The sequence below is a fragment of the Chaetura pelagica genome, unplaced genomic scaffold (assembly GCF_000747805.2).
Source record: "Chaetura pelagica isolate M959 unplaced genomic scaffold, ChaPel_1.0 scaffold263, whole genome shotgun sequence".
NCBI classification, from domain to species: domain Eukaryota; kingdom Metazoa; phylum Chordata; class Aves; order Apodiformes; family Apodidae; genus Chaetura; species Chaetura pelagica.
The window spans coordinates 645,191-661,121 of NW_009952797.1; the positions used below are offsets into that span (position 1 = coordinate 645,191).

General features: G+C 36.7%; 1 protein-coding gene across 1 annotated transcript in view; it reads right to left on the reverse strand.

Moving 5' to 3' along the window:
• Window positions 1-15,931, reverse strand: part of LOC104386253 (E3 ubiquitin-protein ligase HERC2) — a 117,271-nt gene that overhangs the window by 68,296 nt on the left and 33,044 nt on the right. Inside the window, exons 4-19 of the mRNA XM_009994825.1 lie at window positions 14,394-14,613; window positions 12,666-12,766; window positions 11,743-11,899; window positions 10,850-10,960; window positions 10,366-10,537; window positions 9,615-9,788; window positions 8,828-9,016; window positions 7,253-7,404; window positions 6,093-6,250; window positions 5,537-5,650; window positions 3,915-4,166; window positions 2,811-3,004; window positions 2,071-2,271; window positions 1,199-1,427; window positions 1,000-1,124; window positions 366-544 (exon numbers count right to left, since the gene is read on the reverse strand). Coding sequence (XP_009993127.1) covers window positions 366-544; window positions 1,000-1,124; window positions 1,199-1,427; window positions 2,071-2,271; window positions 2,811-3,004; window positions 3,915-4,166; window positions 5,537-5,650; window positions 6,093-6,250; window positions 7,253-7,404; window positions 8,828-9,016; window positions 9,615-9,788; window positions 10,366-10,537; window positions 10,850-10,960; window positions 11,743-11,899; window positions 12,666-12,766; window positions 14,394-14,613 — 2,728 coding nt within the window. The remainder of the gene's footprint in view (window positions 1-365; window positions 545-999; window positions 1,125-1,198; window positions 1,428-2,070; window positions 2,272-2,810; window positions 3,005-3,914; window positions 4,167-5,536; window positions 5,651-6,092; window positions 6,251-7,252; window positions 7,405-8,827; window positions 9,017-9,614; window positions 9,789-10,365; window positions 10,538-10,849; window positions 10,961-11,742; window positions 11,900-12,665; window positions 12,767-14,393; window positions 14,614-15,931) is intronic.

Sequence of the window (15,931 nt, forward strand, 5' to 3'; positions counted from 1 at the left end):
CCCCATTTATGACCCCAGCTACAGCCACTTCAAAGCAAAACATTAAGTTCTAAATAAATTTGTGCTGATTCTCCTACTCTGTAACAAGATGTTCCTAACAAGAACAATTATCAATATCCACAAAACCAAGACAGTAAGTCTTTCTAAAATCAGGTATTTAAGTATAGAACTCTGCTCCTTAGCAAACATAAACCAGAAAAACTACAGACAGTCTAGGATAACATTCAATATATTGAATTCCAAGGAGCTAAAATGCTAGCAGAAAACTATGTGCTAACCAAAATTTGTCACCCTTTAGTTGACTAGTTCATAAAACACCTAAACAGATCTTCTGTGCAAAAATTAAAAAAAATTGAAGAAATTACCTTAGTAACTGCTGAATTAACTGAACTAATGGTAAACTTTGTTTTCCCGCAGATTCATAGATTCCAGTATTAATAATGTCTTTATCCAATGGAGTCCTGCTCCTATGAAGTGTTGATGCATTTGCTTCTTGTTCATCAATTTCTTTTTCTTTCTGTGCTTCTTTTTTTGCTTCAATATCCTAAAAAAGTAAAAAAGAAAAGCAAGTTAAAGAAAACATGCAAACTGCCACTATGATTTTGAAACATTTTACCGAGTACCCATGATAACATCATCAAGTTTCTTTTACCTATTCCAGAAACGAAACAATTCCTACCAGAGAAATATGTATTTTATATTCTATATTCCATAACAACCAAATGGGCACATTTTTTAAACAATTACAATATTAAAGGGGGTGGGTTCACAAACAAGAGTAGGCAAACTCTATATTCAATTTCCACCAAACCAAGCTAACATCAATCTAGGCAAGAAAAAGAAATGATCTACTAAAAAGGAGACTATGATTCTTCTTTCCATATCAACACTGGCTCAAGTTTCACAGCAGAAGAGGATAACAAATTCACATATTTCAGAAAACACTTGATAGGTCTTCTTAATCTGTTTATCCAGAACTGCAAAGCTGCTGAAACATACCTGAATTTCTGCAGTGATAGCAGCATTTAGTGCAGACTCCAAGCCTCCATCAGCCATCAGGCTGCCAACCAAGAGGTCAATCATAAATCTACGGCCTGGACTTACATTTGTTTCACTTCCTGAAACTAAGAATGGAAGAAACTATTAGCGAACTAGAAATGCAAGCGCAAAACAAACAGGTTTATATCTTAGGACCAACCTGCACTGGGTAAGAGTGCTGAGAGAGCCCTCGCCCGCTCTTCTGCTGTTGGCAGTAACACAGACCATCCACTCTGCAGCACTGCTTGAGCAGCTGACTGAACAGTATTAAGAACTCCAGCATTACTTGCTAATGTTACCACTGTCTGTTTCAGGCTATTGAGTAGTATACTGCCCAAACCCAAGCCAAGGCATTCTGGATCCACCTGGTGACTAATAGCAGCATGAAGCTGAGAAAAAGAAAGGAAGAAAAACAAAAAGAGGTAAATTTTAATTAAGAGATGTGAACTTATTTATCAATTAAAAAAAAGTCCAACCTGCAGCAACTGACTAAATGCAGTGACCAAGACACAAACTTTCATCCTTAAATCTGTGAAATTAATGCTGGCTTGTCCAAACACATACTGAATTGAAACTAATAATCAAATATTATGAACTGTACTCTGAGCTGTAATAACCTAAAGAATAATCTAAAGAACTCTTTCTACTTTGCTGCAGAACGCTAGAAAAAGCAGAACACCTCAGTGACCAGACACTTTTCTTAAGAGGGCATTCACTCTTAAAAATGCTATTTCAAATTCTTATAAATGCTCAAAATCTCTGAGTGTATGGGCCTATTAAGTGATCATACAAGGCTTGATCCATTTACATTTTATTTTTATAGCTCATTTTTAATGAGATCCAAAAGCTGCTAAGGAAAAAAGCAACCACTAACTGTCAAATTTCCAAGAGTAGAAAGCTATATTGTACTTATTTCACTTTTAAAATCAATTTCAAATGTTTTAAAGCACATTAGGTGCACTATTTTCATCCAAGCAATTTACTGAAACATCTAGTTTGATGACTGCTCTATGTGCAAGAAATTGAAGGTACCTGAAGCCTTAGAAGGTTTAATGTTGCCACAGCCATACACTCCTTTTCCTGAGGAGGGGGCCAGTCAGAGGAGCCATCCATTCCTTCTGTCACTTGTCTCAATAAAAGATCTAGCTGCTCAAATGTCATGTGGCAAACATCCACCACAAAAGGCACCCGTAAGCCTATTGACCATTCTGAACACGATGACCACGCAAAACTCTGAAAATTGAAACAACATGAAGAGTTCAACAGTTATTTCCCACATATGACACTGATTAGAGATGGGAGTGTACTGCTAATATAACAGAAGATGCAGAAATAATATCAGCACATCTGCTGAAGAGAACCTTCCACTGGCATCCTTGTAAACTTGCAAAAAGCACTACCAGTCCCACAAACGAACTCTCTTACAGCATTTTCCAACGTGATGCTAGCCCAGATACCTCACTATCATTGCTACAGGAAACACTCTGCTTGACAACTCCTCAACTGCTGTACCAGACAGAAAACAAAACAGCTAAGTAGCTACTTCTCAGAATACCCAACTGAAAGAAAGCTAGTCATCCATTTTCGGCAGAGGAACTGCACAAGATTGGTTTTTACCCCAAGCTTTCATTCATTAAGAATGAGAAATAAGAATAACTGTAAGAGTAATGAATCACCTAAGCACAGAAAGAGGGACTGGGATTAGTGTACAGAACTAGTCTCAATGAGGGACAAACACATATCACAATTAAAAAATTGAAAATAAAAATTACCTGAGCAGGCCCACAAGCAATTCCAATTATATGCTTTGTATCCAACCCTGGGAGAGCTGTGGGTTCTGGTTTGGTGACCCGCAAAGTATCAAAATGTTGACATTGATCATTGCTTCCCCAGCTATGCACTTCACTATCTTCAGTCAGTGCTAAGCAATGGGTAGATCCAGCTGCCACATCTATCACTTTTTTCCCTGATAGGATGGTCAAATATTGGAAATAAAATTTCAGATTACAATCACTACATCAGAGGTTAGAAAATCAGTGTTAATTACAACCATACTTAACTATGAACACATTATGGATGTCCAACAGACTCATTTTTGCCTTAGTAGTGAATTGGAAGAGCACAGCAAAAGAAAAACCAAGGAAATATTTAAAGACTATTAAGCAACAGTACACAAGTTCACAAGTCTAAAGAAATCTTCTATTTTGTATCTTTCTTCTTCTGTACTTTTTCAAGAAAGATTTATTAAAAGATCTCTCCATCTATTAACAGAGACTGTAAAGTTATATTGTAGTCATCAGTTCAGAAGTTAATTTCAATTAATCACTATCATACAAGAAAAACAATTTTAGGAAAGACAGCAATGAAAGAGCTTACTTCCTCATCTTCCCCTACAGAACCTCAGACTTCTCACAAATGCAAGAAACAACCCTCACTGTTACAAACTAGTCATAAATAGTGGCACAAACACAACTTTAATGACATTACTTGTTGCCTATGATATTCATTTATTTGATTGCCATGCCTTAATCTAAGCATATATACATAATGTCCATCTCTTTGCCTGACCAGACAAAAATACATGTTTTAAATAAGCATTTCTGTGAACCTAACAGAAGTAGTAAGAATAAAGAGAACACAAGACAAGCAGCATTTGAAGTAGTACTAACACAGTGGCTCTAAGTCTGCTAGAATTTTTAAGGTATAAATGCAAAAGGGAAGGGAAATATGTACTATTGCCATCTTCACTGTAACCAGCATAAAATAGGACAGGGCACATGGTACCATAATTCTTAAAGCTGAGATCATTAGTGTCTGGTAAAAGGCTCCAGCAACAGCAAAAAGAACTTTGGAGTATCTCCAGCTTTGATAACTACCTTTCAGGCCTTCCAGCAGTTTGGGATATCGAACATGCTCTTCTGTTCCATGCCCAAGTCTCTGATTGTCACCTTTTCCCCAGGTGTACACCTGGCCATCTTTGGTTAAAGCAATAGAAAACTGACTCCCGCAGCGTACTTTCACAATGTCAAGATCTTGAAGTTTTTCTATCAACTTGGGAGTCTTGCAGCCATCACTGCCTCCCCTTCCCAGTTTTCCATAATCTCCATCACCCCAAGACCACACTTGGCCTTTAAATCAAGAGAAAGAAAACAGCAGAATATTGCATTGCTTTTCCATGTAACGAAGTTAATTGTCCTGACAAGCAAGTTCTTAACAATCCGAGATTCTACAATAAGCACAATTTTCAAATTGTAATTTAGTTATAGCAATATCATAGTCATGAATTAATTTATAATAGTTTACGAGAGCAAGAAGGAAAAAAAGATCTGAGTTTTCATGCTGATAAAACTAAATACGAAAGTGTCACACACGACACACACTGAAAATACATCAGTGTGCAGAAAGTCCTCCTTAAAAACATAATTATAGGATCCACTGCAAACCAAGGCTGTAGTATGATCTTTAGCTAAAAACTACCTTATTTTGTTACATGGTGTTATTTATAAGAACTTGCAAAATCTTTTTCCACATCAAATGCCAAACTGTCTGAGAAATCCGTTTCTCTAATTTTCAGTTCTTGTCATTCAATCATTTCATAAAATGAAAATATAAGCACTATTGTCTATCATGTTCTTTTGAACTAAATGACTAAACCTAAGCTCTGATATAGGAACTTACAAATAGTCAAGCCAGTCTGCATCAAATAAAACTATGGTTTAAGAATGGTAAATCTATGCATAGCAGAAGTCTTGTTTTAACACTCTGATGCATTTATGTTCCCTATTAGTATAAGCTAGTCTCCAAGGTACACTGATAATCAATAGAAACATGCACGGACACTAAGAGGAAAAAGAAAAATAAAACCCAGGTTTCCATTTCCTTGATGATCAAAGCTTTCAGCCTTTAAATACTGCACATCACCATAACGAGATATATTTCAAGAGCACCTATCTTCCAAGAGCTATCTGCTTTCTGAAGAATGACTTTGGGGCTTAACTTAATACAGTGAAAATTAAGTTTTTCATCTGTCTCACATTAGGCACCCCTCTCAGGGATGCTAGGAAGCAGGATTCCAATATAGCACCTCCCATAGATTAAAAAAGACAACTCTCCTACTCAAAATTCTGGCTGCTATGCCAGCACATGTTATTTACACTTCTATACTAATGCATAAAATTTAGATGCATATGTGCATATATGTAATATTTTGTGTGTGTATTATACATTTACAAAGGTATTTAAATAGATATAACATCAATAGAAAAAACACATTTGCATATTCATAATTAATATTCCTTGCACATCTATACACGTAAATGTATCTGCATAAATTATACACCAAAAGTATGAATGCATGTATATATTTACTCAAAAGGAACTTCAGCTTCTAATTCTTACAGAATTCAAGCCACTAGAATTAAGTAAGATAGATATCTTCAGAATGAAAGGAAGAAAAGGTAAGCTTACTTAAAGTATTAAGTTATATTTTGCTACTAACCATTTTCAGTAACTGCAAGAGTCTGAGCATCTCCACTTCCACAGGATACATCAATAACTTTGAGTCCTTTCAGCCCTGTGACCAGCATTGGGATGGTCTGATCTTCACTAGAACCTTCAAAACAAAGTAGTTCTTGTGAGAAGCAAAGCCAAGAAGGCACAGTAGGTTCTTTTTTTTATTTGTGCATTTTTGTTTGTTTTGGGGTGTTTTGTTGTGTGGGGGCCAAGGGTGTTGGTTTTGTTTTATTTTCAGATTTGAGCATAATGACCAAGCTCCCATATGGTTCCTTAGGTATTCAATATGAATTTAAGCCATCAGATAGTCTTTCCTTCACAAGGAAGAGAACACAGACCAATGTACACTTTTCTTCTCCATCCAACTGCTTATTTTCACAGAACTCATAAATATTTAGTGGTTAAGACAATTCCTCCCATACTAATTTTAATTCATGTGAAACCATGTATGTTTCTCAAATCAGCTTTAGGTATGTTGGGTAAAGGATCATTTGAGTCAGGCATTAAACAATTATTTGACAAAAAGGGACCAAGTAACATACCATGACCAAGCCTGCCATAGTTTCCTCTTCCCCAAGTGTATAGTTCTCCTTCAGCAGTAATGGCTGCACTGTAAGTGCTTCCACATGCAATATGAACAACATGTTTCCCAGCTTGCTTTCCAGATAAAGCAGATATCATCTTTGGTTCCTCCAGAGGGCTATTTAAAGAGAAGGGACACATTTCAAAAAAGGTGATCCGATGAGTAGGTAACAGAAGGTGTGACAGACTTGCTAGAAAAAAAATGGCTGCAGTTCTACCTCCAAACCTCATTACTAGTCTGAACTATCAAGACATAAATAAAGCTGTAAGCCAAAATTTCAGTCTGTTTAACAACACATGAAGCACTGAAGGAATGTCTTCTATTTCAAATTAAATTTAATGCAGATTTTTAAAGATATTTATCTACTATAAACATAATGGTCACATTACTGAAAGAGTGGTCAGGTCTTGGAACATGCTGCCCAGGGAAGAGGTGGAGTCACCATCCCTGCAGATGTTCAGAAAATGTGTAGACGTGGCACTACAGGACATGGTTTAGCCAACATGGTGTTGGGCTGACAGGTGAACTCAATGATCTTACAGGTCTTTTTCAACCTGTGATTCTAAAATTATCTTTAATTGCTATACATAAGCAACTAATTTTGTGACAGTGATTGCATTAGTAAGTCCCTTGCTTCATAGAAAATTCAGCACTGGGGAAAGACAGTTAAAACCTCTAAAATATACCAATGTACACCTACTACAGAATGCATCTGTGGTAGACTGCTCCTAGACAAAGCAGAACACTACTGTTACTGTTTAAAACAGGGAAAATGGAATGATACATGCAACATGACTATATAGGGAATTATGACCCCACTCTGATATGTGAACCAGTGCTCCTAGAGAAAATGCATTGAGGCTTTGCAAAACCATGAGTAAAAGGTTTGCTAACAGTGCAACCACTACTACGCTCTGTATCTACAAGTATTTGAGAAAGTAGCATTAATACAGAACTGGGAATATTACAGGCAGACAAAACATGCAGGGAGAATGCAATTTCTTGTTTGATAACAGACAAATGTCAAACGCTGAATCTGTTTGTTTACAGAACTGAATAGTTTGTACTATTCATTCAGAATGCTGACAAGTAAATATTACTGTTATTTGTATTACATACACTGTATCCCCATGGCCTAGCCTTCCACCATCTCCACAACCCCAAGAGAAAACTTCACCATTTGCTGACAAAGCAAGGTAGTGATGCCCATCTGAATGTGCTGCTATCTTCACAATATTTCTGGAAGCTAGACTCTGCACCAGCTGTGGTCCCTGTGAACCAAAGAAAAGCAATGCACTTATAAAAACTGCTTACATTTTCCATCACTTGCTTATACAGTTAATAAGGTACTGTTTTTCCTAAGCTTATATTAGAACCGTACACTCAAATTAATGAATTGGATATAAAGCAAAAAAGGTCAATTCTGCTATTCAAGTCTGACAAAAGCAATGCTTTTAAGTCACTTCATCCTCATCCTTATAGGGTCTTCAGTATATATGAAAACGGTGTTTATCTTAATCTTACAGGCAATCTTAGTGAAAAATAGTTACTGATACAGTACAGTTTTGTTTCAGAAACTACACAGTTTGGGCACAGTGTTACATCACTGAAGTAAAATATGTTTTGCATCTCCCAATTTCTACATTGTTACCAGGCCAGCATGATGAAAGCAATTACTGAGTTCATAACCTTTAGCCCGAGAAAAATTACAGAAACCAGATGCATTTCAATATAGCAAGGCTAAGTGCCGGGTCCTGCACTTGGGCCACAACAACCCCAGGCAACACTACAGGCTTGGGGAGGTGTGGCTGGAAAGTGTCTGGCAGAAAAGGACCTGGGGGTTCTAATTGACAAGCAGCTGAATATGAGCCAGAAGTGTGCCCAGCTGGCCAAGAAGGCCAATGTCATCCGGGCCTGGATTAGAAACAGTGTGACCAGCATCAGTAGAGGTGATTGTCCCCGTGTGCTCAGCAGTGGTGGTACCACACCTGGAGTGTTGTGTCCACTTTTGGGCACCTCAATTCAAGAGAGATCTCAAGGTGCTGGAGCAAGTACAGAGGAGGGCAATGAAGCTGGTGAAGGGCCTAGAGAATCAATCTTATGAAAAATGCTTGAAGGAGCTGGGAATGTTTAGTTTGGGGAAGGAGAGGCTGAGGGGAAACCTCGGTCTCTATAACTACCTGAAAGGTCATTGTGGAGAGATTGGTGCTGGTCTCTTCTCACAGGTAATTAGTAACAGAACAAGATGGAATGGCTTCAAGTTGCACCAGGGGAGGTTTAGACTGGATATTAGGAAAAAGTCTTTCACAGAAAGAGTGGTTAGACACTGGAATAGGCTGCCCAGGGAGGTGGTGGAGTCACCATCCCTGGAAGTGTTTAAGGGTCGTTTGGATGTGGTGTTGGTGGATCTGGTTTAGGGGAGAACTTTGTAGAGTAGGGATGATGGTTGGACTCAGTGATCCCAAAGGTCTTTTCCAACCTGAATAGTTCTATGGTTCTATGATTCTATGGTATCAACACAAGGTATCAAAGCCACTATTTCTGAAAGTTCAAAACCAACAACCTAGAAGCTCACAACAATCAGCATATCTCCATCTACTGTTCCATACTGTACAGAGATAAAGGAGCTGACCTATGCTAGGAAGTAATGCAGAAGAGAACACATTTTCAAAGACATGTACAAAAACCTCTCACCAGAGTGTCGCTGTTGTACGCTTGTGTATAAACTCGTCCGTTCCTAGATAGTATCAGAAAACGCTTCTCTGCACAGGCAACCTGCACAACGCCGAGATTGGCAAGTCCTTCACATTGAATTGGACCACTCACATTAGCATAATACTTCCAACCTATTAAACCCCAAGCAATGACCTCTTGCAGAGATCCCTAGGAAAGAAGAAATTCTGTAAGTACTTATTTATATACGTAATTCAAGAAGGTACCTAGATTATTTTTAAACCTTTATATGCCAAATATACTCAAAGTCTGTGACAGTCCTTACTGTTAGCAGTCAATAAACCTCACCTATTAGAAGACATCAGTATGAAGACTTGCATTCACATACTCAGTTTATACTGCTACTAATAAGCTATAAATCTCTAGATTAAGCGTTCAGAGATTTTGCAAGTTGCTTAACAATTACTTTTTTCTTTTTTAATACATTAGACCTCCAACATTTCTAAATCTGGCCTTCACCATTTACTCCAATAAACACAAGGAACAGCTCAAGAGATGGCAGAATTAGCCATAGTGTTTTGGTAAGAAATAATGTATCACAAATCATAGAATTATACACCAAGATTGATGAAAAGAATGTTGACATAATAAAAGATACCAAGGTAAGATCAATTCAGGCAACTCAAGGTTATCTTGTGAAAAAAAAAAATTAAAAAATTAAGATTAAGAGCCATTTTCCTTCCAAACTGGAAACAATTTACATTTTAAGAAAAAACATCTTACTAAATATGACTTTGTAAATAGTTACCTTATGAGATGTAGGAGAGCTACACTGTGGAGGCATACATGGTGTGGCTAGACGATCTAAATGAGCCATGATCACTACAGCTGTTTGTCTCAGATCAATTGCTAGCTCATTGTCCTGTGGTAAAGCCAGATACCTTAGAAAACTTTCATTTGGACTTAGAGGGTAAGTCAAGAGCTAGAAAAGAAAAAAGAAGAGTCAGAAGAATTTTCAAGGTATTGCCATGCCACTACACACACAGATACAAAATACATCTGAGTATCTGCACAAGTTTGAGAGAAAACAAATTAACTCTGCACATTGTTTTTCTTACAGTAGAGGAAAATTCCACATGTGGAGAAAATCCAGTCCTACTGTGAATATATTAGGAAGTTATAAGCATAATAAAACTGATTTACTATGTTTCATCAACGTCAGTAATATTCACTAGGAGTCCCAGTTCAATTACATAAAAGCAATCCAAATATGCAGAAAAGTTAACTGACCACATCTCTAAGTTAATTATCAAAAAAGCATTAACTCTGGAACACAATGCTCACCTCTAACCATATTATGACTTTCCTGCTCCTGTCTTGAGAAATTCAAATGTACCCATGAAAACCAAACTACAGTGGCATATGTACATCTTACTCCAAAAACGCTACTGCCTAAGCAAATCTAAATTTTGTTTGGATAATTCTGTAATTATTTTATCCAGCCAAATGAAACTTGGTAACAACATAATGCCCCTTTCAAATAATCCAAGAGTAAATACCTGAATGTCTTCTTCAGTATTGGGCATATCTTTATTACATATTATGCTCTGAAATCTTTGTAACAAAGGCAGAAGGGGTGCACTCGTTCCCTGTGCAGATCGCTCGTTATCCGTTTCCCTCGTTCCATTATCCCAAAGCTGAAGCAGCAGCATAACTGCCGACAACATTTGGCTGAAAGAGGAAGTTTACATCTTCTATGAATAAGCATTTCTAAAAACATTGCTTTAGGTTATCCATTAATCTCACTTTCTACATTTTAAAGTTTAGCAATATCAGATGTCATGGCTTCCAATTGTAAGCACATTACCAAAATACGAAAACTGAATTTTGCAATCTAGCTAACATTAAGAGCTCGCTGCATTACAGAAAACATGTGCATGCTTTGAACCACTATTATTACATTAAATGCAAACAGAAGACAGGCACTGCTCAGGCATTCCAACAGATATTGATTGGAAAAATCAGAGTGCTCATGCTTCTCACCTTAGCGTACCCCTCTGCACTGCCAGTTCCAGCAATATGGCAAGTGCCAAGTGCTGGTCTTGTAACGGAATGTTTCCTGGCCCCTTGGTACTGGGAGCTCCATGCACATCTCTATTAAAAGTCAAACAATATGCATTAACTGAGAAGTAATTGGATATTTGCTTACCAAAAGCATTTGTAACACACCAATAATTACAAAACTAACAGGAAAATAAAAAATTGATTATGAAAGCAACTGAGAAGAAAAGTAGACACATTCCACGCAAGATCAATTTTTAGAGCAGCAGCTAGGCTTCAAAATGGCTCCAAGCTTCACAATCTACTTTCTAGCTCTTATTAAATATGGTAAGAACATTAAAAACATTTTTCACAGGTGGACTTCGCACCATAAGGACGTAGTTCCAGTATTCAAAAGATAATTTCTGGTAACTATAGTAAAAGGGTAACTTTAAGTCTCCTTAGATAACAGGGAAAAGCAGGGAAGTGCACTAAGTCCAATACAAGTGTATTTTCCCCCATAATGTACAGAAGTCTGCATTTTACTATAGTAGAAAGATACAATTAAGTCCCTTTCTAATAGACATATATATGGTATTATCACAGCACTCTTCATGTGGATACAGTTTACACTAGTGAAAGACTATTTTTTAGGTCTACATGCAGTGATTCAGAATACTCAAATTCAGATTTTTCTCAAACAGTTCAAGGAATTATGTCATATTCAAAGAGCATAATTTAAACAGTGCATCTATCTTTTGCTTGCTTGCATAACAACACTAGAAAAGGAAAGCAATCTTTTTAATTTTTCATAAACTATTCTACTTATACCATCAGCTGCAAAGAGATTTGCCATTTAACAGTTACTTCAGCAATGCTCAAAAAAAGGAACTTACCCAGTCACAACAGACCTTAGGAACTTAGTAGCTCTTTCCACCACTTCCAGCCATACAGAAGACACAGTCCCTTCATCAAAAAGAGATGCCTCTGGTAGAGCTCGTAGTGCATCAAGTGATTCCTGTAACAACTCACTGCACAGGTCTGCATCTTCACCTAATACATTCATATTAGTTACATTTCCATCTTTACAGAAGTTACACAAATTTTTGTATACAATGCTTTGTCTATTACTTTTTTTAACCTCAACCTTACTAAGTTAATTAACAATATGTACAGTTTTCACACACACATTTTGACTGCAAAACTTTTGAAGAACTATCTGCAAAAAATACATTCAGAAAGGTGACAACTCTTAAACCTGCTCATCTCACAATGCATCAGCTGAGGAAATCAGAAGAAATAAGGTTGGCTGGACAAAGAGCAAGCTAAACAGCTGCCATCTGAATAAACAGCACAGAGACAAACAGGTAGGTTAAGGTGGCACAGATGACAATTTGGCCAACCTTTGCAATTTGACAATCACTGACAAGCACACAAAGTAAAGACAGGTTTCACACTACTGCTCCAAACTCCTTTTCTAATACTATTGTGTATTAATATAGTAGATCAACCCTGTCTGAAGAAGAAATCTAACTTTTCTGAAACCTGGCATTAAAAATATATTCTCCTAATGAAACCTCAATTTGCCTACCCAAACATAAAAGTATTCCAGCATAACACAGCACATATATTGGTATTGGCCTGGGTTACTTCAATCAGCAACAGAACTGATGGGTGTAACACCAGATAAACACAAACACAATTATGCAAATTTAACCTTTATAAACGTATCTTTCTATGCAAATATTTAATACACACTTCAATGAATCATCTGTCTTCTAATGACAAATATATGCAATATGCTACAGAGTAGACCCACCTGACCTCCAGGCTCTACGAAGGAACGCAAATGCAAATGAAAGTGCAGCTCGGGATCCAACTCGTGCAAGTCCTTCAACACCTTTGCCTACAGGCCTTGGGCTAAATAAAATTATACGTGCATTTTCTCAAAGTTCTTTTTATATAAGATGTATTTATAGTAGTAGTTTTTACAACTTGAATATTCAACCATTTTTTTTAAATTTAGCTATATGCATGCATATATAATGACACAATTTTTATTCATAAAGAATAATTGCCTCTTGAGAGTGAAGGTGATCAACATCAAAATGTCAACAACCAAAATTCAATTTCAGCTGCTTCAAAGAACTATTTATTCAAGCCTTAGTATCAATAAAGCTTCACAGAAAAAATTAAACTAGACTGGCATAATTGGCAGCCATCAGAAAGGTGCCTATAGTTACTCAGAGTTAATTATTATGGTATATTCAAAATACAGAAACATAAGACACTTCATGTACTCATTATTTTACTCAGGAATTTTATACTTCTAGTTAATTTGGACTGCATAAACTGTCCGGATAGGGTATTTTTTAATGAATCTTCAATTACTCATAATTAATTCCATTAATTGTGTTGTTTCTGTCCTTCCATTCAAGTATCAATGTTATGAATTTCTCTGTAGCTTCTGTATTGCTGTGTATATGAAGAGAGATAGCTTGAACTTTTGTTAATACCCACTCTCACATTTCTTTAAACTTTCCTTTTTATGCAATGATTGCATTAATTTAAGTAAGCTTTCCTTTGTACATAATGACAGGAGATTCTCTATTGCTTCCCCTCAGAAAGATGCCAACAATTCTGTTTCCTTTTTAATCTCAAATCAAAAGAAAGATAACTGTTTAGGATTTTTCAAGAGAGAAAAAATTTAAACTGGCACTTCTAGCAATCTGATAAATTAAATATACCAGTGCCCGTTTTAATTAGAACTGAAAAAAAATAAATTCAGAGAACAGGATATTCAGAGAAAGATATCACTGTCCGAACTCCAATCCCATAACTAGCCATGATTATCTACGTACTGTCTCCTTCATTTTTGAAGCTAGAGACAACCTAACAAAAACTTCCGTGGCTGAATTGCTTGTCCTGTTAGGCAATAATCGTGTTCAGCTATTGAATAGTTTTTTAATGCCTCATCTTACAGATTTTTCTATTTGTAGGTCCATAAGCTATCCAAACATTGAAAGTAATCAGCTGATTTCTTATTCAGCTAGTTCTCTGAAAAGTTTCATCAAAAATGTACAATTACAGTATCTCTCACTCCAACTAAGGAAAACTGTTCAACTTTTATGCATCTGTATTTTTAATTTGTTGTGTGCCTTAGCAAGCAAATGCTGACAAAAAATATATTGATGTTATTAGAACTATCTAACCTCCATCAGCATTATTTCTGGAACAGGCTTCTCCATACTTTCTAGCTGAGCAGAACAACAAGAATACCTTGAAGAATAATATCAACAGGAATGTGCTACAAAAAACCCACCAGCATGAACAGACACTATAAACAAGCATCAGCCAAGGAGGAAAACTGCATGGCAGATAACCTCACATAAAACTCCCTTCAGATATAAGAAGAGTTTCTTTATTGCTGATGTTTCATGATGAGGAAGAAATCCCACTAAACTCTTACACACTTCTCCCACTAAGCTCTTTATCACCTTTCTATGACTTCCGTAATGTATTAACTTGTTCATGTATGTGTCATTACCTTTTCTTATCCACAGCAGGCAGAGGAATACTACTGCTTTTCCACTTAACTTTGACATTTTCCTGAAGAACTGTTCTGTTCAACGCAATGAAATATCGTTCCAGGATAACGAGCCTCTGCTTTAGCCTCATAGCCGAAAGAGCTGTTGTAGCTGTTTGCGTGGCCAGAGTTTGCTGTTCCTTCACTAGTACCTGAAGGCACTCCTTCAATTCATTCACATCTGAGAATCAAAGAAAGGTACCATTTAACGTGTGTTTACCTTTGTTACATACAATATCAAGAAAAATAAAGACAAACTGAAAACCGTCAACTGACCAGAAGTCTGAACCTCAAAACCTAGTGGAACCCCCTGTATTTAATGTACACCTATCTAATCCACAGTATTACAGAATTACAACCATACTTAAAGGGATTTAGACCAAGGTTGTAATCAAAACTGGTTTTGTATGAACACATCTGAACGTTCATCTTTCATGTCTGAAATTAAAACATCATAGGAAATATTCACGTGGTTCAAAAAGCAAGCTAGACAGCAAATTCTTATCATCAGACCTCAGACTCCTCCTAAATGCAGGCAACAGCCTTGCAAGTTCCCACAAGGATATGCTTTCATTTTGCACTGATATACATTATCTTAAGTTTCTCAGAAGCTCTAGGACCACTGCCAAGAGCTGCTAAGCTTCTGAAACAAATAATGTCAGAAATTTCAGATGTTTGCAAATACTATTAGAAAATAAAATATAAGACCTATGTACCAACGCTAGAGAATTAATTCTTCACTAACCAGAAAAAGCAGCCAACAGCCCAAAATCCTAGTAATCTAGTAACAGATGGTAACAAGTACAGTGTCAACAACAACAAGCAGCACACAGCACTTCAAAGTAGAAATTTGGAAATTAAGCATTTTTTCATTCTCTGTAGCTTTAATTCCTAGACGAGTATCAATGAAATGCATTCTTTGAAGTGTTCTTTTCTGTCCCTTTATTAACAGTCTGATCACTGGGCCACCCCACTCTGAATTACTGTACTTGTCCTTAAGCCAACCACATTTGTTGCCTAGCTGCTACACAGAAGTACCTTTGTTTTAACTGACACATGACTAAAGGGTATAAAAAAAACCCACGCCAAAACCCAAGGTATGACTGCATATATGTAACAATGTTTGTGAGAAGATGGATATAGCCTTAAAAAAAAACCACACAAAAACCAAAACAAATTTTTAAAACCCCATGCAGCACAAAACCAACATACTTTTTGGAATAGCTGCCTCCAAGCCATAGAAATTTAGACCCATTTATGGCAGTCTCTAGAACAGCATATTGTATCTAATGAGGCACAACTTTTTTTGCAACTGTAACTGTGTAAAGTATTTCAAAGTTTTTACCCCACTCACCAATGCAGCTCTCGGTACCCAGCAGAGAATTCAAGTGGCCTTCTCTGCCACCAGATCACATTGTACAGGCACTTATGGTTTGTTGCCAGTCATCATCCCAGTCTGTTTTCAAATTGCTATTCACATTTTCTAATGTGTCTTTCCC